A 20,963-nucleotide genomic window follows, 5' to 3' on the forward strand; every position below is an offset into this window, starting at 1 on the left:
GATAACAGCCTGCCTGCTAGGGAGCAGAGCCCATGTCCTCCCAGTAGCATTATGGGTGTTGCTGTAGGACCTGACCCAAAGAGAGATAGGTATCAGTTTATAAGATTATGAATAATATTTTCAAAAAAGGGGGATAAGGTGAGGCCTTAGTCTCATATCAGGTGACACCATAGATCAAAGCACAAAAAAGAGACAGGAAGGATGTCAGCAGGTTGGAGAAGGAGATAGGCCTGTGGTGTGGCCAGGTGGAGACACAGATAAGTTGCCATTTATTCTGGTAAAGACCTTTGTACCTGACATGCAGCAAGTCCCAGTCCTGATGGAGGGGGGATGTAGCCAGCTCGCTAGTGCTAAAGCATTTTGGCTTTGCAGGCAAAAACCTGCATTCAAAATCTAACTATAACAGCCTTGCAAACAAGCTACTTAACTTCATCGGTAAAGGCTCTGTCAAAGGCCAGGCGCAGTGGCTCACGCCTATAATCCCAGCACTTTGGGAGGCTGAGGCGGGCAGATCACCTGAGGTCAGGAGTTCAAGACCAGGCTGGCCAACTTGGTGAAACCCTGTCTCTACTAAAAATACAAAAATTAGCTGGGTGTGGTGGTGGGTGCCTGTAATCCCAGCTACTTGGGAGGCTGAGCAGGAGAACCATTCGAACCCAGGAGACGGAGGTTACAGTGAGCTGAGATCATGCCATTACATTCCAGCCTGGGCAACAGAGCGAGACTCTGTCTCGGGAAAATAAATAAATAAATAAATACAAAAATTAGCTGGGTGTGGTGGCACATGCCTGTAATCCCAGCTACTCAGGAGACTGAGGTGGGAGAATTGCTTGAACCCAGGAGGTGGAGGTTGCAGTGAGCTGAGATTGTGCCACTGTACTCCAGCCTAGGCGACAGAGCAGTAATTCCAGCACTTTGGGAGGCCGAGGTTGGGCCAATCACCTGAGGTCAGGAGTTTGAGACCAGGCTGGCCAACATGGCAAAACCCCATCTCTACTAAAAATACAAAAATTAGCTGGGCATGGTGGTGGGTGACTGTAATCCCCGCTACTCAGGAGGCTGAGGTAGGAACCCAGGAGGCAAAGGTTGTAGTGAGCCGAGATCTCACCATTGCACTCCAGCCTGGGTGACAGAGGGAGACTCCATCTCAAAAAAAAAAAAAACAAAAAAACCTCTGTCAAAAGATGTTCATGAGGTTAATGAAGTAACATACCTTTGTACTTTTTATTAAAGTACTATTACTAATATTCTCATAAAGTGCATATCATCATGCCTCGTGCTCAAGTTCATTTTTAACACATTTGTCTCCCCAACTTGTGGACAGAGCCTCGTCTCATTGATGTTGTTTCTTACCCTCAGCAACAAGCATAAAGCTCCAAAAGTGTGTTGTGTGGAATTGTGCATTAATTTCTAGTTGTTTCATGTTTGTAAATCTCACCTTAACTGAAATCTGCTGAAGCTTAAGGGCAGGGACCCCTTACCCCCAATGTAATTATCATAAAACTGGGCATGCACCTACTGGAGCTTAGGGAGAAGGTTGTGCCTGATTAGAAAAGGTGTTCAAGTTGTGCTTCTCCCTTGTAGGGATTTCCCAGATGACCCAGGCATGCAGTGGGACACAGAGCACGTGGCCAGAGTCCTCCTCCAGCACATAGAAGTGAATGGCATCAATCTGGTAAGGGGGCAGCTCCCTGAATGGAAAGCCTGAGGTCTTGGTCCCATTCACAACAGGCGGTTTCTATAATTTTTCCTGTGGCCACCCTCCCACTTCCAGTCCTTCTCCAGGGCCACTCTCTAAGGAGGCCAGAACTTCCAATGCTCACTGTTAAACCTACTGAAGAACAAACACACCTTTTGATCTCTTTACGATCTTGTGTGAGACTGAATAACTAAATTATCAGTGCTCAGATAGAGGCAGAAGTTTTTTCTAAACTGTGTCGTCCTTAAGACTCTCAAGCCCCCACCTTTGTCCTGCCATCTAAAAATTCAGGTCCCCCAGAGCCTGCCCAATGATTCTCATTTATACAGAACTTCACCTCACCTTTTACCAAGCATTTTCACAGAGTATCATTTTAACTTTAAAAGTAAAATTTGTGGCTGGGTGTGGTGGCTCATGCCTGTAATCGCAGCACATCGGGAGGCCGAGTTGGACGGATCACCTGAAGTTAGGAGTTCCAGACCAGCCTGGCCAGCATGGTGAAACCCCATCTCTATTAAAAATACAAAAATTAGCCAGGTGTGGTGGCATGTGCCTGTATCCCAGCTACTTGGGAGGCTGAGGCTCGAGAATCACTTGAACTTGGGAGGCAGAGGTTGCAATACGCAAAGATCATGTTACTGCACTCCAGCCTGGGCGGCAGAGTGAGACTCTGTCTCAGAAAAAAAAAAAAAGTAAAATTCTCAGTTTACATTGAAGAAACTGAGGTTTTGCAGAGGCCAAGCAGCTTGGCCAAGGTAAGCAAGTGGTGGTGAAGCCAGGATTTTTAAGCGTTGATTTCTTCATTCCAAAAAAACATGAGAATGCATTCATACCCACTAAGGAAGAAAATTTTGGATGCAATTAGAGCAATAGCAGAGATTTGTATTTACTGCAAAGGTGGATAAGCCTAGCAACACCAGTCTCAGCTCTTCTAGGATCAGCAGGACTGCTTATCCCATAGTCAATTTTAAAGCTGCCAAGGAGGCTTACTGTCTACCACTCAAAAAATATATAATAATCCTTCATGAGATAATACCTAAAATTTCACATTTAAAGCCTCACCATTTGGCTTAAGTTTTGTTTAAATTCTCATTAAAACATGAATCCTGCTGGCAGAGAAACATATTAGGCTTTTTTTTCTTTAATTTTTTTTTTTAAGACACAGGTTCTCCCTCTGTTGCCCAAGCTGGAGTGCAGTGACTGCCTCAGCCTCCCAAGTAGCTAGGACTATAGGCACATGCCATCATGTCCAGCTAATTTTTTTTTCTTTTTTTTTTCTGAGACAGAGTCTCCCTCCATCACCCAGGCTGGAGTGCAATGGCGGGATCTTGGCTCACTGTAACCTCCGCCTCCTGGGTTCAAGTGATTCTCCTGCCTCAGCCTCCTGAGTAGCTGGGACTACAGACGTGTGCCACCATGCTAGGCTAATTTTTGTGTTTTTAGTAGAGATGGAGTTTCACCATGTTGGTCAGGCTGGTCTCAAACTCCTGACCTCGTGATCCGCCCGCCTCGGCCTCCCAAGTACTGGGATTACAGGCATGAGCTACCACACCCAGCCAATTTTTAATTTTTTTTTTTTTTTTTTTTTTTGAGACAGAGTCTCGCTTTGTTGCCCAGGCTGGAGTGCAGTGGTGCGATCTCCACTCATTGCAAGCTTCGCCTCCCGGGTTCACGCCATTCTCCTGCCTCAGCCTCCCGAGTAGCTGGGACTATAGGTGCCCACCACCACACCCAGCTAATTTTTTGTATTTTTAATAGAGACAGGGTTTCCCTATGTTAGCTAGGATGGTCTCCATCTCCTGACCTCATGATCCACCCACCTCGGCCTCCCAAAGTGCTGGGATTACAGACGTGAGTCACCACGCCTGGCCTAATTTTTTTTTTTTTTTTAGAGACAGGATCTTGCTGTGTTGGCCAGGCTGGTCTCCATCTCCTGGGCTCAAGCTATCCTCCCTCATTGGCCTCCCAAAGCACTGGGATTACAGATGTGAGCCACTGCACCAGGCCCTGAGAGCAGATTTTCATTGAGATATTCATTGGACTGTTTTTGTTCTCTAATGACAGAAATACAACTGAAATTTAGTACACACAGGCCAAAACAGGCACCTAACTTGCTCACCCTGAGTCACCTAAAAGCTAAGCTACAGATGGGCCTCAGGTACCCTGACCCTACCAGGACTCATCTCCCTCTTGCTCTGCATGTTGGTTTTATTCCTTTACCTGGCTGGAAAAATGGTCACCAGCAGCTTGCAGGCCCCACACTCCCTGCTTACCCTTCCCAGAGGATCTGAGCATGAAAGCGGTAATGTTAGATCCATGGGCTTCGGAATAATGCCTAGCCATGCTGACTGGGGCTTGCCTTGGTTCTCTTACTCTTCCTCTTCAGCCCACACAGTTGGAGGTTCTCAGAGCCTCCACAGCCTCGATATGTAGACAGAGCTGAGGTTGGAGTTTGTCAGGGCCAGCCTGAAGTACTCCCTGGCACCTCATTTTCCATGCTAGTGCCTTCCCAGTCCCTAAATACTCTCTGTCCTCCCCTACTTCAGTGCATGAGAACTACTGGTCTTCCAAATTGCTCCTGCTGTAGGATACTCTCATCTTTTTTTTTTTTTTTTTTTTTCTGTGAGACGGAGTCTCACTCTGTCACCAGGCTGGAGTGCAGTGGCACGATCTCAGCTCACTGCAACATCCAACTCCCTGGTTCAAGCATTTCTCCTGCCTCAGCCTTTCGAGTAGCTGGGACTACAGGTGCACACCACCACGCCCAGATAATTTTTGTATTTTTGTTAGAGATGGGGTTTCACCATGTTGGCCAGGATGGTCTCAATCTCCTGACCTCGTGGTCCGCCCGCCCCGGACTCCCAAAATGCTGGGATTACAGGCGTGAGCCACTGCACTTGGCCTACTCTCATCTTTTTAAACTTAGAATTCAAAGTCCTCTATAATCTGACCCTTACTGAAGTCCTGAACACTGGTGAACAACGTTGGTCTTTGCCGAGGGGCCAGATTTCTTTTTCAGACCATGTTGCAGCTAACCTTGACCCTGAGTATCTGAGGGAGGAGCTTTGGGGCACAGGCAGCTCTGTGTGCCATTCTTGCTTTCAGAAGAGTCTCCCATGTTTGGGTCCCAGAAAAGTGATCTGTGGTCCAGGCACCCCTTCAGACCTTCTCCGAGAAGGGCTAACTTTGATGAGCCCTTTTTGATGCTCCGGCAGTATTTGCTGTGTGTACTACAACATATGTTCCTGTTTATTCTTAAAAGTGCAGACCATGTCTTGCAAACTAGACTAAGGCCTGTGAAGGCCAAGGCTGTGCCTGGTATCTTTATATCTCCAAGAACTAAAGCAGGCCCCTGGACAGTGCTCCTCACCAAACTGCTGCAGCTGTTAACTGCCACCTCCCTGCCTGGAGGTCTTTCCTGTGGTGCTGAGCTGCTCACACTTACTCAAGTGAGTTGACTTTTATTGTCAAGAGAATCTTCAATTGATTTAATTGCTATAAACAAGGAAATCGTATAAAACAGCTCTTTACTAACAAATTTCTCTCTCTCTCTTTTTTTTTTCCTGAGATGGAGTCTCACTCTGTTACCTAGGCTGGAGTGCAGTGGCATGATCTCGGCTTACTGCAACCTCCGCCTCCCGGGTTCAAGTGATTCTCCTGACTCAGCCTCCTGAGTAGCTGGGACTACAAGTGCGTGCCACCACGCCCAGCTCATTTTTGTATTTTTTTTTTTTCTTTTTTTTGAGACAGAGTCTTGCTCTGTCGCCCAGGCTGGAGTGCAGTGGCATTGGCTCACTGCAAACTCCACCTCCTGGGTTCACGCCATTCTCCTGCCTCAGCCTCCCGAGTAGCTGGGACTACAGGTGCCCACCACCTCGCCCGGCTAATTTTTTGTATTTTTAGTAGAGACGGAGTTTCACTGTGTTAGCCAGGATGGTTTTGGTCTCCTGACCTCGTGATCCACCCGCCTCAGCCTCCCAAAGTGTTGGGATTACAGGCGTAAAGCCACTGTGCCCAGCCTACTAACAAATTTCTTGTGACACACTTGCTATTAATAAGGAAACTCAAGTTGACAGTACAGTTGGGAATAATTTCTCTGGCCTGCACTTATTGCCATAGTAGAAGTATAGGATCATGCTAACACCGTGGCCAGTGTGGCTATAACTGGCCATCATTCGAGCTGAGCATGGGTTTCCATTCAGCCCAGAAGTTTCAACTGCACACAAGAGATGATGAAGCAGCAACAAAGAAGCACAGACGGAGGTGTGGAACACAGAGTAAGCCATGGGAAGAGAGTTTCTCACCTGGGCTGCACCAGGATGAGAGCATAAGCTCTCCATCATCATCCAAACCAAAGCTGGCTCTGCAGCCATCAATGCAGGAAACGGGGTTCTGTCTGGTCCCAGCTCTGTAGTACTGCAGGAACATCATAAAGACCATAAGGAATGGCAGACAGGACAGAGTTTTGAAAAGTACAAAGCTGGCTATGTACTTATGCAATGGCTCACACCTATAATCCTAGCACTTTGGGAGGCTGAGGTAGGAGGATCACTTGAGGCCAGGAGTTTATGACCAGCCTGGGCAATATAGCGAGACTCTATCTCTATTTTTTAAAAAATAAAATAAAATAAATGTTAAAAAGAAAAGTACAAAGCTACCATCCTTGGAAAGCAGCCTAGGGGGGTAGTAGTGTCTTCTCTGGGTGTCAAGCAGGCTAGGTCCTGGGCCTCAAACCCTGTACTTCAACTTTCATTCAATAAATATTTATTAAGTACCCAATATGGGACATTCACTATAGGTGGTGAACTGGGAATACAACAGTGAGCCAGAAGCACTTAGTCCCTGCTCCCATAGAGCAGGATGTGTCAGTACGGCACTATTGCGCATTTAAGACTGGATAATTTGTTGTCGGGGTTGGCCTTGTGCATTGAAGGATGTTTAGCTGCATCCCTGGCCACTACCCACTAGATGTCAGTAGCAATCCCCCTCCTCAGTTGTCACAATCAAAACGTCTCTAGGCCGCATGCAGTGGCTCACACCTGTAATTCCAACACTTTGGGAGGCTCAGGCAGGGGGTGGGTTGCTTGAGACCAGCCTGGGCAACACAGTGAGACCCTGCCTCTACAAAAAAATTTAAAAATTAGCTAGGTGTGGTAGCATATACTTTTAGTCCCAGCTACTCAGGAGGCTGAGGCTGAGGGTGGGAGAATCACTTGAGCCTGGGAGGTTGAGGCTGCAGTGAGCATGATCACATCACGTCACTGCACTGCACTCCAGCCTAGGTGACAGAATGAGACCCTTTCTCAAAAAAAAAAAAACAAAAAACTTCCAGAAGTTACCAAATGACCCTGGGGCAAAACTATCCGAGGTGAGAACCAGAGTCTTAGAAACCAGAGCAGCCCCACAGTTACCTATTTATTGGGGTCTGGGTAAGATTTTATTTGAACAAATACTTTTGCACTTTAGGAAAAAATAAAAGTGGGTGGAATTTTGTAAAGAATGACAGGTGCCATTGTCATGTACAAATCTGCAAAGTTCAGAGAGCCGAATACAATTTAGCTTAGCCCTACTTGCAACAGAAAGGAAGAAACTACAAGGTACAGGATGAGAGAAAAAACAAAGACTGGAGAATTTCAAAAGTGATGGAGCTGAATTTCATGTGACCCCAAATCCACTAACCAAGGGACTGCCCTCCAGCACCCTTCTGATATCCATCCAGCCAGAGTGCTAGCCAGCTCCGTCTGATGGCAGCACACTGGGAGTTGAGATACTCTAGGGTTTTCTGCTGTACAGTTTTCTTTTTTGTAGCAAGATGGGGTTCTTGTTCTTGTCGCCTAGGCTGGAATGCAGTGGTGCTATCATAGCCCACTATAACATCAAACTCCTAGGCTCAAATGACCCTCCTACCTCAACCTCTTGAGTAGCTGGGGCTACAGGTGCACGCCAGCATGCCCAGCTAATTTTGTTGTTGTTGTTTGAGACACAGTCTCACTCTGTCGCCAGGCTGAAGTACAGTGGCACGATCTCGGCTCACTTCAACCTCCACCTCCAGGGTTCAAGCAAATTTCCTGCCTCAGCTTCCCGAGTAGCTGGGACTACAGGTGCGCGCCACTGTGCCCAGCTAGATTTTTTGTATTTTTAGTAGACACAGGGTTTCACCAACCTGGCCAGGCTGATCTTGAACTCCTGACCTCGAGATCCACCCAACTTGGCCTCCCAAAGTGCCGGGATTACAGACGTGAGCCACCACGCCCAGCCTCACTGTACAGTTTTTAAACACTATCTTCACCTCAACCCAGCAAGGAAAGTAGAGCTGGCATTACTTTTCCTGATCTTACACATGAGGAAACCAAGACATTCCATGTTGAAATAACTTCCAGTAGTAAAGTTTTCTGACTTGCCCAAGGTGCTGTAATTAACTAGAGTTAGAGATAAAAGTAGACTTTGATCTCCCCCAACCACCACCCCACCACCCACCTTGTTCTGCATGGAAGGGTGGGATCAGAACCAGGTATTTGAGTTATATGATTAGCTCTTTTTTTTTTTTTGAGATGGAGTTTCCCTCTTGTTGGCCAGGCTGGAGTGCAATGGCACAATCTCGGCTCATTGCAACCCCTGCCTACTGGGTTCAAGTGACTCTCCTGCCTCAGCCTGCCAAGTAGCTGGGATTACAGGCATGCGCCACCAGGCCCAGCTAATTTTGTATTTTTAGTAGAGACAGGGTTTCTCCATATTGGTCAGGCTGGTCTCGAACTCCCAACCTCAGGTGATCTGCCTGCCTCTGCCTCCCAAAGTGCTGGGATTACAGGCATGAGCCACCGCACCCAACCGGCTTTTAAACTATATACACCGAAGGGGTGAGATTCTTAGAGTGACAGTTCAGAGACAGGAGAGTAGGGGAGATGGACACACCTGCTACTAATGGTAAGGCTCGGCTGCAACTGCCCAGCCCTCGGAAAGCCTTTCTCTGCAGAGCACTTGATCCCACGGAAACCTGGCAGCAAGAGCTTTAAAAGGAAAGGGAGAGGGAAATGAAAGCGAGAGGGCTGTGTCAGGGAGCTGCTCGGTTTTAACAAACGAGGCCATTCCCATGGCACAACGCTTCTGTCTGTTATCAGGAGACCATGTTGAGATTACCCTGAATTCACCTAAACTGGTGCTGACTCTTCATGAGGTTCCCAGTGATTCCTGAATCTCATGATGGCCAGAAGCTGGTCTCCCCATGGCCATGACACTCTGAGAGGATGTTTGGTGACTGGACCTTGTGTTTTGTAGTTGTTTCCACTGTCTCCACCTCTTAGATTTGGTCCTCTTGCTAGGCCATAGGGTGTGCCAGTGCAGTAAAGTCCAGGGCACCTTGGCCTAGGTGCTAACTCCTTCAAAGTTTCTGCTTTGTTTCCACAGCTACATGTTTCCAGCCTGTGCTGTGCATGCTGGGTGGGAGAGGGCGACTTGAATGCAATAACTACACCTAGCACGTTTGGCAAGACTCTTTCTTTACTACCATGAAGGAAACCACATTTAAAAATGTGTCCCCTTATGTATCCTCTGGGCATTGCATATAGTTCTGTCATCAAAGGTAAGAATGATTTTAACCCAGTGCCTGGTACAGAGTAAGTGCTCAGTAATGTCAGTTAGCTATTATTACAGCTATTACCACAGCCTCTAAAAATAAATATTCGGCTGGGCACAGTGTCTTATGCCTGGAATCCCAGCACTTTAGGAGGCCAAAGCAGGAGGAGAGCTTGACCCCAGGAGTTTGAGACCAGCCTGGGCAATATGGCGAGACCTTGTCTTTACAAAAAGAAATTCTTTTAATTAGCTGGGCCTGGTGGCACGTGCCTGTAGTCTCAACTGCTTGGGAGAGGAAGACAGGAGTTCAAGAAGCCCAGGAGTTCCAGGTTACAGTAAGCCATGATCACACCATTCCAGCCTGGGCAACAGAGGGAGACCTTGTCTCGAAAAAAAAAAAAAAAAAAAAAAAAAAAAAAAAGCCTGGATGCAGTGGCTCACTATTTTTGAAAAGTAAAATAAAATAAAATAAAATTTAAAAAGAAAAGCACAAGGCCAGGCGCAGTGGCTCATGCCTGTAATCCCAGCACTTTGGGAGCCTGAGGCAGATGGATCACGAGGTCAGGAGTTTGAGCCCAGCCTGGCCAAGATGGTGAAACCCCATCTCTACTAAAAATACAAAAGTTAGCCAGGTGTGGTGGCAGATGCCTGTAATCCCAGCTACTCAGGAGGCTGAGGCAGGGAACTGCTTGAACCCGGGAGGTGGAGGTTGCAGTGAGCTGAGATCGCGCCACTGCACTCCAGCCTGTGTGACAGGGTGAGACTCCGTCTCAAAAAAAAAAAAGGAAAATTACAAAGCTGCCATCCTTGGAAAGCAGTCTAGGGGGATAGTAGTGTCTTCTCTGGGTGTCAAGCAGGCTAGGTCCTGCGCCTCAAACCCTCTATCTCAACTTTCATTCAATAAATATTTATTGAGTACCCAATATGGGACATTCACTATAGGTGGTGAACTGGGAATACAACAGTGAGCCGGAAGCACTTAGTCCCTGCTCCCATAAAGCAGGATGTGTCAGTGCAGCGGCACTATTGTACATTTGAGACTGTAATCCCAAAATGCCTGTAATCCCAGCATTTTGGGAGGCCAAAGCAGGCAGATTGCTTGAGCCCAGGAGTTCAAGACCAACCTCAGTAACATAGTGAGACCTTGTCTCTACTAAAAATTTAAAAAATTAGCCAGGTATGGTGGCATGCACCTGTAGTCCCAGCTACTTAGGAGGATGAGATGGGAGGATTGCTTGAGCCCAGGAGGTAAAGGCTACAGTGAGCTGTGATCATGCCACTACACTATAGCCTGGGTGGCAGAGCAGGAACACTTAACCATCTCATAGATAACTAGATTAGTCTTCTTCTAGGGACCTAAAGAGCAAAGCGAGAAAGTGTACATAAAAGCAGTTTGAAAAGTAAGTGACAGAAGCATGAAAAGTACTGTTTTTAAATTAGTTCTTACTTGGATTCCATTGATGAGCACAAAACAGTAATCTGGTTCAGGATAGAAATATAAACATTAGGCCGGGCACAGTGGCTCACACCTGTAATCACAGCACCTTGGGAGGCCAAGGCGGGTGGATCACCAGGTCAGGAGTTCGAGACCAGCCTGGCCAACATGGCGAAACCCCATCCTACCAAAAATATAAAAAATTAGCCAAGTGTGGTGGCACGCACCTGTAATCCCAACTATTTGGAAGGCTGAGGCAGGAGAATTGCTCGAACCCGGGAGGTTTAAGTTGCAGTGAGCTGAGAAATTGCGCCACTGCGCTCCAGCCTGGGCAACAGAGCAAGAATCCAAAAGAAGAAAGAAAGAAAAAGAAGAAAGAAAAGAAAGAGAGAAAGAAACAAAGAAAGAAAAGAAGAAAGAAAGACTGAGAGAGAGAGAGAGAGAGAGAAAGAAAGAAAGACTGAGAGAGAGAGAGAGAAAGAGAGAAAGAAAGAAAGAGAAAGAAAGAAAGAAAGAAAGAAAGACAGACATTAGGCCGGGTGCGGTGGCTCACGCCTGTAATCCCAACGCTTTGGGAGGCTGAGGCAGATGGATCACTTGAGTCAGGAGTTCGAGACCAGCCTGGCCAACATGGTGAAACCCTGTCTCTACTGAAAATACAAAAATTAGCCAGGCATGGTGGCACATGCCTGTAGTCCCAGCTACTCAGGAGGCAGAGGTGAGAGAATCTCTTGAGCCCAGGAGACAGAGGTTGCAGTGAGCCAAGATCGCACCACTGCACTCTAGCTTGGGCAACAAAGCGAGACTCCATCTCAAAAAAAAAAAAAAAGAAAGAAAGAAAAAAGAAATATAAACATTAATCATTAGAAGACTTTAGTTGAGTTATGGCATTCTGTTGTTAAAATTCGTCCATTACCCACCACTTCCGTTGACTTTGTCAACATGGTAATAAATTGAGGCTCATGATGGTAACTTTAAAGTTACAGGATCCTAAAATGTCTTCTGAATTATTAAAAAGTGTGTGTGTGTGTGTGTGTGTGTGTGTTCAGTGCCCTGAACAGTGAAGTTAATTATGTACTTATGTTTTCAAATAAGGGATCCAGTAATGACTCTCAAGATGATCCTTCTAACCAGAGTGTTTGCTTGCCTGAAATACGATATTCCCTCACAGATGAGCTCTCCAGACCCCAGGAGAAAGAATAACTGATCGAAACTCATGTACTTGGTTGGTAGCTGTCAGAATGTCAGAATAAGAGTGCAGGTCTTCCGATTCTTCTTTTTTTTTTTTTTTTTGAGAGGGAGTTTCACCCTTGTTGCCCAGGCTGGAGTCCAGTGGCGTGATATTGGCTCACTGCAACCTCCGCCTCCTGGGTTCAAGCGATTCTCCTGCCTTGACCTCCCAAGTAGCTGGGATTACAGGTGCCCACCACCACGCCCGGCTCATTTTTGTATTTTTAGTAGAGACAGGGTTTCGCCATGTTGGCCAGGCTGGTCTTGAACTCCTGACCTCAAGTGATCTGCCCGCCTCAGTCTCCCAAAGGTCTTTTGATTCTTACACAGTGCTTCTTCCTGCAGCGTAGCACGCCTTCTCACATAGAGGATGCTTGTAAAGAGCATGGACTGTGGAGTCAGAAAGATCCAAACCCCAAGAACAGCTCCACCACTCAGTGGCAAGGTGATCCCAGCTTCGGCCTCTGCTTCCTGAACTTCCTCAGGTGTAAGATAGGGTTAATACTTATATCTTTGCTCAATAAATGTTAGCCGTTCTTATTGTAACAGAGGGCTTGCTGTACATGCAGTCATTATACTTTACAGTTTAAAATAGAAAGACCAAGAGCGAATCCCTTCGCAGCCTGTTCCAATCCCAGTTCCAGGTCCCTTCATCCATGCAGGATGGTCACCTTTCCTTGGGGACAGCTTGCTTCTTTTCATCACCCCTAATCAACCATTCTATCCTTTTCTTCAGTCCTTGTTGTCGTTTTTATATTTCTTTTATTATTCGAGTTAGCCTTATTATTATTATTATTCAAATTATTATTTGCTTTTTCTTTAATTCATTTGTGTAGAAATGAAATGTTGGAATACGGACTGAGCTTGTAGTTAATAAACAGATGTTGATATAGCTGTGAAAATGGAAACAGAGGCAATCTATGAATAAATACACTTTTTCCATGAACTCAACCCCAGGACACAGTGGACATTGTCCCTCAAAGCTTTTTTTGCCCTCAGTATGGCATGAGAAAAAGAGAGCCAGTAATTCAGGCTGTATCTGCATGAACAGAGTTCACTTAGAAGCTAGCCAAGAATGCTAAAAGTGCTAATAAATGGCTAAACCAATAAGCAACAAAGATATTCTGAACCCAAGTTACTATCATGGCTGAATTCCACTCTGCTCCACTGGCTAGGAACAAGAGTAAAGCATCAAACCCTGGAAAACAGTCTCTATGTGGTCAACCACAGCACTAGCTACACACCACTGATATGCTCAGAAGTCACTTCAGATAGATGCTGCATTTGAAAAGTTTCAGGGTTCTGTTCTCTCCTCTCCTTCCCAAGGGAAGGAGACGGCTCCATTGAAGTTGAGGTGGTGGAGAAGGCATTCAGTGAAAACCCTGTGTTTCTCTACAGGTGGTGACTTTCGATGCAGGCGGAGTAAGTGGCCACAGCAATCACATTGCTCTGTATGCAGCTGTGAGGTATGATTCTCTGGGTGATGGATGTGGGGGAGGGTTTGTTTATTTGATTAGGGCTCATGGTTTAAAGTCTAAAGCACTTTCCCACTTGTTATCTGAGCCCATGAAACTCACTGCTGGCTTATCATCTAGCCCTTTTTGGCTATGTTGCTCACTGCATCTCACCATGTCCTCTCTCTGAGAAATCTCTCTCAAGTCCTAGTATGAATGCTCATCTCCTAAATAGCTGAATTCTTTTTTATACACTGAATACTGCAAATGGGGTAATTGACTTTATTCATCTCTTTTCTGTGGCCACAGGAAGGTTGAGGGCCAAATTTGCAAGCCCTGTGGCACTGGACAAGACTTTAAGGAATGAGTGCTGTCAATCACTGTGCCTCCACCTTCACCATCTTCTTCCCCTTACTCTCACTTCCGTCATGTGTTTTATACAACTCTCAAATCTTTCTTGGAGAAAGAGGATATACATACATAATATGAAATGTGTTTGTTCTTCACAGTCACCTGATTTTACTGATATTTATTTACATTTTACCAATAAAAAGAAAATGCAAGCTCAAAGGTATTGAGTGACATAGAGTCATACAAACATAGATGTGTTTCCTGTCCCCTAGCAAAGTGCTTTTCCTGGGCCCCTGATCAGTGGTGTGGCAGGCCTGTCCCAGCTACTGAGGAAGGAAAGGAGCAACTTGAAGGGAAGGACTTATTTGATAACCTTCTTCTAAACATGCTTAACACTGAGACTGAAGCAATGCAATATGTAAAGTTGGAAATGACCTCACCAACCATTAAGTCCAACCACTGGGAAGTGGTTTGCCCAGCACTACAAGGTTAAACTATGGCAAAGGCAGAATTCAGGAATCCTAGTTCTCCATTCATTATTCTGCCAGATGTATGTGAAGACCAATCCAAACTGAAGACCCTCCTTGTCCTTAAATTTTACATCACTTGGTGGAAGATGCTAGAGTTTTACCCACATACTCTTTCTAGGCAGATTTCCCTGTTTCCTTGACTGTGGAATGAGGGGAGGCTAGACTGTTCTCACTGTAAAGACTATTCAGTTCCTGGTCCAGCCAGCGGCCACAGCTTTAGAGGAGACATGCTCCTAGTCGCATTAGGTCCCTTCAGATTCAGGAAAGAAACATTCCCTGGTTACAATCTGAAATACAAATTTTTTTGATGACATATGGAAAAATGAGGCAGCCCCAGAGTGGTCTTTCCAACCACATGGTTACTCTGAGGCCTTGAGCTTCCAAGACTAGTATGGACAGCAAGCCCCATGGAGAACTGGAAAAATGGTCCCACCTCATTCTGGATGCACACTGAGCCTGGTGATTTCTCACTGAGAATTTACACTGTACCAGAGAAAGGATCAGGTCAGGTCTATTGCAAACAAAGAGTACCTCAACAGGCAGGGGGCTGGGGCACTTGAGATTGAGTCACCTGGTCCCATTCCTGGTCCAGTCACCACTGAAGTGGAGAAAGTAGAGAAGGAGTCATTCTGGGAAGGGAAAGAACCCAAGGGGACAACTCTGTGTAGATAGAACTGCCTGGGGCCATTTTCCTCAGAAGAGGCTGGAGTGCCACAGGCTCTCAGCACGAATGTAGGCCACTGTGCTTCAGATAAAACAATTCATGGACATGCCACCAATCTACTAAAACCTTTTTCCCCACAGTCATCTCTGGCCTGCTAAATTCATTAGACTCACCTTAGTCCTCAGCCATCTTGAACTTTCTGTGGCATCTGGCCCTGCCTGTCCCTCACTGCAATGCTTCTTTGGCTTATATAGCACCAGCTTGCCCCTCCTCACTCTGGCCTTTCTGGCTACTTCTCATTCATTTCCCGGCTTCCCTCCCACCAGTGCCCCCTTGGTCCCCCTGTCCCCAGGGCTCACTCCCCAGGCCTCCTCAGCACAGCTTCCCCTGTGGCTTTAAGGGATATAAGCTCTATTTCCAGACAGGTGCCTCTAGCTCACTGCTTTCCCTGGATATCAGAATATCCACAGGGCTTTGCCCAGAGTACAGAACAAGCCACTTCATTCTCAGGATCCCAGAAAGTTTTTTCAGTCTTTTCTTTTCTTTCTTTCTTTTTTTTTTTTTTTTTTTTTTCAGACAGAGTCTCACTCTGTCACCCAGGCTGGAGTGCAGTGGCGCGATCTCGGCTCACTGCAGCCTCTGCCTCCTGCCTCGGCCTCCCGAGTAGCTGGGAACTACTGGTGCATGACACCATGCCCGGCTAATTTTTGTATTTTTATTAGAGACGGAGTTTCACCATATTGGCCAGGCTGGTGTTGAACTCCTGACCTCGTGATCCGCCTGCCTCGGCTTTCCAAAGTGCTGGGTTTACAGGCGTGAGCCACCGCACCCAGCTCTTTTTTCAGGTTTTTCTACCTCTCAGGCTCTGCCAGGCAGTCAGTTCCATGAGTTTGTCAATTCTCTCTCAACTTCTCTTCTTTAACCCCTGCTCCCAAGAGTCTCTGTTCATATGTGTGTCTGTGTGTTGCCAGGGCTACCTTCCTAATCCTTCTCTGCCCCCAGCTTTCTAAACAACAAAGTGGGGAAGAGACTTGGAGCTCATTGCAGTTGACACTCCCCTCCTCTTAAGGTGGTGAGCACAGAATGACCTTCACTGTCAGAAGGTAGGCATAGGGAAGCTCAGAAAGGAGAAAGGAAATATCAGAGAAGAGCTATCAGTTAGCATTGTAAAATATTCCCCCATCATACTCACATTACAATTTCAAGAGAAAAACTATGAAGAGTCCAGCACAGTTACCTTCATTCTCTAATGGGCAAAGCTTGGACCAGGGTACTTCACAAACCACAGACCAGCCTCTGGATTGGCTGTCCCTGGCTCAGGTGCCCATCCTGGTCCCTTCAGCTGTTGCCAGAGGTATGGGATCCTGGAAATCTATACAGTGATTTATGCAAAAGAAACCACCTGGAAACTCACGTGGAGGGGACCATGGGCATGGCAGCCTTTCCTCTGAAGGCCCCTCCTGTTACCTACAAAGGAAATGATTCTTACTCCTTTCACTCTTGTCCTTTCCCTCCTCCAGGGCCCTGCACTCAGAAGGGAAGTTACCTAAAGGTAAGGCTTATTGCTTTTGCAAAGGGCCACAAGATACTGTTCCTCTGAGAAACTTATGAGAGGGAAATTTGCAAATCCACAGAGAGCTGCCCTCAGCCCAGCAGAGGCAGCGGTTGGGGAGGCTGCCACACTCTTCCTGACTCACCTCAGGGTACCTGGCAGGTTGTATCTACTAGCAAGTGCCTGCCTGCAGGGCCACCTCTGGATGAGTGGGGAGGCCAGGTTTGCCCCTCACCTGTCTAGCTTTTTCACAGGGTGGATGTTTTACACCTCTGGTGTTCTTCCAGTCTGATCTCAATCCCGTCCCCCAACCAATTAGGCAGGTTGTAAATGACTGCTGGGTGCTTGATGAACCAGTCTGCCTGAGTTAGGAACTCTTCCTAACCCACATAAAGTATTTGACCCCACCTGACCATTTACTGCATGACCCCCATGCTTAGCCTCTCTGGACCAGTTTCTGGTCCTCACCGGAGCAATACGAAGATTCAATGAATGAAAACATAAGTAGTTTGTGCCCTTTCTATGTGGGATGACTGAAAGGAGCTTACCAAGCCATGATGTCTTTGGAACATGACTATAGTTTGTTTGATTCTTATATCAATCCTGTGAGACAGGCAGGTCTCACACTAACAACACCAATTTACAGATTAGAAAACTGAGACTCACAGTGGTTAAGGGACTTTGCCAAGTCTGTCGATTCTTGACTGACAGAGCTAGAACCAGGTCTCTAACCTCCCAATACAGTAATTCCTGTCTCCTTTACCTTTCCTTTGGCTTTGAGGTAACCAGATCTCAACCTCTAGCAAACAACCTTTTTCTGGTAGGGCACACGGCAGGGTAGAGGGTAGCCAGCCAGGTCTTCTATGGCCCTTTTACTCATTCTAGCTGCAAGAATGATGGGCACAGGGCAGCTTTAGTGCCACAGAAACACCTGGCAATGCTGTGGCCACTGTCCTCTCCTGCCCTGAGCCACAGGGTAGAGGGAGGACGCTCAGGGGAAAATCTGGCTGGAGGCCTCAAAGCTTATCACTTCTCCCTGTCTCCTCTCCAACCAGGGTGCTCTGTGCTCACGCTTCAGTCTGTGAATGTGCTGCGCAAGTACATCTCCCTTCTGGATCTGCCCTTGTCTCTGCTTCATACTCAGGATGTCCTCTTCGTGCTCAACAGCAAAGAAGTGGCACAGGCCAAGGTGAGGATTGTAAATTCCTGGACGCCCCAACTCAGGTCTCTGCCCCAGACCCCCTGTCTCCTCAAAGCCCCACCTCTGCAGAAGCCCTAACTGAAGGCCTTCCACAGTGGTTCAGCACCTGTCCCTGAGAATTAGGGCTAGGCCAGCTAGATCTTGGGAGGCATAGATTTTTCAATGACTTTAGCCTTTTTTTCTAATTATAAAAATAATATATGCTTTTTCTAAAAGTAAATAACACATGCTTATTGCAGAAAATCTTGAAAAACATAAAAGCATCCAAAAGAAAATAAAAATAAGAACAATTACCTGCAGTCCCACAATCACAGGTAATCCTTGTTAACATGTTGGGCTACATCTTTCTACTCTTTTTTTTTTTTTTTTGAGACGGAGTTTTGCTCTTGTCACCCAAGCTGGAGTGCAGTGGTGCAATCTCAGCTCACTGCAACCTCCGCCTCCTGGGTTCAAGTGATTCTCCTGCCTCAGCCTCCTGAGTAGCTGGGATTACAGGCACCCGCCACCACACTTGGCTAATTTTTTGTATTTTTAGTAGAGCTGGGGTTTCATCATGTTGGCCAGGCTTGTCTCGACCTCCTGACCTCAGGTAATCCACCTGCCTCGACCTCCCAAAGTGCAGGGATTACAGACATGAGCCACTGTGCCCAACCCTACTCTTTATATATATATAATGTGTATGTGTATACACATTTCAAATGGGATCACACAGTGCCTATTTAAAACCAGCTTTGGCCAGGTGCAGTGGCTCATGCCTGTAATCATAGCACTTTGGGAGGCTGAGGGGGGCAGATCACGAGGTCAGGGGTTCAAGACCAGCCTGGCCAACATGTTGAAACCCCATCTCTACTAAAGCTACAAAAATTAGCCAGGCGTGGTGGCACGCACCTGTAGTTCCAGCTACTTGGGAGACTGAGGCAGAAGAATCGCATGAACCCGGGAGGTGGAGGTTGCTGAACCCGGTGAGCTGAGATCACGCCACTGTACTCCAGCCTGGGTGACAGAGAGGATTCTGTCTCAAAAAAAAACAACAAAAAACCTGCTTTAACAATATGTTAATGGGCTGGGCACAGTGGCGCATGCCTGTAATCCCAGTACTTTGGGAGACTGGGGTGGGTGGACTGCTTGCTGGGCAACAGAGCAAAATCCCATCTCTACAGAAAAATTAGCCAGGCATGGTGGCACATGCCGGTTGTCCCAGCTACTCAGGATGCTGAGGCAGGAGGATCACTTGAGCCCAGGAGGTCAAGGTTGCAATGAATCCTGATCGTACCACTGTACTCCAGCCTGAGCAGCAGAGCCAGACCCTAGCCAAAAAAAAAAAAAAAAATCAAAACTATTTATTATGAACATTTTCTCCTATTTCATTTAGTATTCAAATACCAGTGGCTGCCAATTACACCACTATATGTATGTACCATAATATATATCACGAATCCCTTACTGTTAGACATTTTGATTTGCCACTTTATCACTGTTATACATGGAGCGATGCTCCCAGCTTGAGTTTAAGAAGAATTCAGACCTGCCGGGAGCCTCTGTAAAGAGCCTAGGGGAGGCCAGACGCGGTGGCTCACGCCTGTAATCCTAGCACTTTGGGAGGCTGAGACAGGCGGATTGTCTGAGCTCAGGAGTTTGAGACCAGCCAGGACAACACTGCGAAACCCCGTCTCTACTAAAATACAAAAAAGTAGCCGGGCGTGGTGGCGGGCACCTGTAGTCCCAGCTACTCAGGAGGCTGAGGCAGGAGAATGGCTTGAACCCGGGAGGCGGACGTTGCATTGAGCCAAGATCGTGCCACTGCACTCCAGCCTAGGTGACAGACCGAGACTCCGTCTCCAAAAAAAAAAAAAAAAAAGAGCCCAGGGGCAGACTGCAGGAAGCCTACATGCAGGGTGAGGAAGGGCTAGGCCAGCTCAGGTCATCCTAGGGAAAACTCTTAGCTGTCCATGAAACAGGTGACTGAGTGCCATCAGAGTTAGGGAGACAGTGGGCTGAGGAGAATTATTCCTCAGTTTGTCTCCAGGTGCATCCCCCTGTAGACTTAAGCCCCCCACAGAGAGACGGGTAGCACAACGAGTGAAAGAACCAAGTTGGGGATTGTGGCTCGTGCCTGTAGTCTCAGCTGCTTGGGAGGTTGGGGTGGGAGGATGGCTTGAGCCCAGGAGTTTGTGTCTGCCCTGGGCAACACAGCTTTATTAGGAAGAAGGGAAGGGGAAGGGGAAAGGGAAGGGAGAGAGAGGAAGGAAGGGAGAAAGAGAGAGAGAGAAGGAGAGAGTGAGAGAAAGAAAAGGAAGGAAGGAAGGGAGGAAGGAAGGAAGGAAGGAAAGGAAGGGAGGGAGGGAGGGAAGGGGAGGGAGGGAGGAAGGGGAAGGGAAGGAAGGAAGGGAAGGAAAGGGAAGGAAGAGAGAGAGGAAAGAAGGAAGAAAGAAAGAGGGGAGGGAGAGAAAAGGAGAGAGGAAGGAAGGGAGGGAGGGAAGGAAAGAAGGGAGGGAGGGAAGGAAAGAAGGAAGGGAGGGAAGGAGGGAAGGAAGGAAGGAAACAAGGGAGGGAGGGAGAGAGAGAGAGAAAAGAAGGAAGGAAGGAAGGGAGGAAGGAAGGAAAATCTAAGAGAATAGAAACTCAGGATAATGATTTTGGTTTTGGGGTTTTTTTGTTTAGCTTTATTTTCTAAATTTTCTTTGAGATGAAGTCTTCCTCTGTCGCCGAGGCTGGAGTGCAGTGGCACAATCTTGGCTCATTGCAACCTCCACCTCCCAGGTTCAAGCAATTCTTCTGTCTCAGCCTCTCCAGTAACTGAGACTACAGGTTCATGCCACCACGCCCAGCTAATTTTTGTATTTTTAATAGAGATGGGATTTCACCATATTGGTCAGGCTGGTCTCGAACTCCTGACTGCAGGTGATCTACCCACCTCGGCCTCCCAAAGTGCTGGGATTACAGGCATGAGCCACTGTGCCCAGCCATTTTTTTTTTTTTTTTTTTTTTTGAGACAGAGTCTTGCTCTGTCGCCCAGGCTGGGGTGCAATGGCACGATCTCAGCTCACAACAACCTCTGCCTCCCAGGTGCAAGCAATTCTACAGCCTCAGCCTCTCGAGTAATTGGGAGTACAGGCATATGCCACCACACCTAGCTAATTTTTGTATTTTTAGTAGAGGCAGGGTTTCACCATGTTGGCCAGGTTGGTCTTGAACTCCTGACCTCAGATGATCCGCTCTCCTCTGCTTCCCAAAATGCTGGGATTACAGGCGTGAACCGCTGCGCCAGGCCTTTT

General features: G+C 47.1%; 1 protein-coding gene across 1 annotated transcript in view; it reads left to right on the plus strand.

Annotated features, from left to right (window-relative positions):
* Window positions 1-20,963, plus strand: part of PIGL (phosphatidylinositol glycan anchor biosynthesis class L) — a 102,121-nt gene that overhangs the window by 72,115 nt on the left and 9,043 nt on the right. The window contains exons 3-6 of the mRNA XM_003262618.4: window positions 1,585-1,675; window positions 13,335-13,402; window positions 16,456-16,487; window positions 17,543-17,676. Of these exons, the coding sequence (XP_003262666.1) occupies window positions 1,585-1,675; window positions 13,335-13,402; window positions 16,456-16,487; window positions 17,543-17,676 (325 nt within the window). The remainder of the gene's footprint in view (window positions 1-1,584; window positions 1,676-13,334; window positions 13,403-16,455; window positions 16,488-17,542; window positions 17,677-20,963) is intronic.

Source organism: Nomascus leucogenys, chromosome 19, assembly GCF_006542625.1.
Source record: "Nomascus leucogenys isolate Asia chromosome 19, Asia_NLE_v1, whole genome shotgun sequence".
Lineage (NCBI taxonomy): Eukaryota > Metazoa > Chordata > Mammalia > Primates > Hylobatidae > Nomascus > Nomascus leucogenys.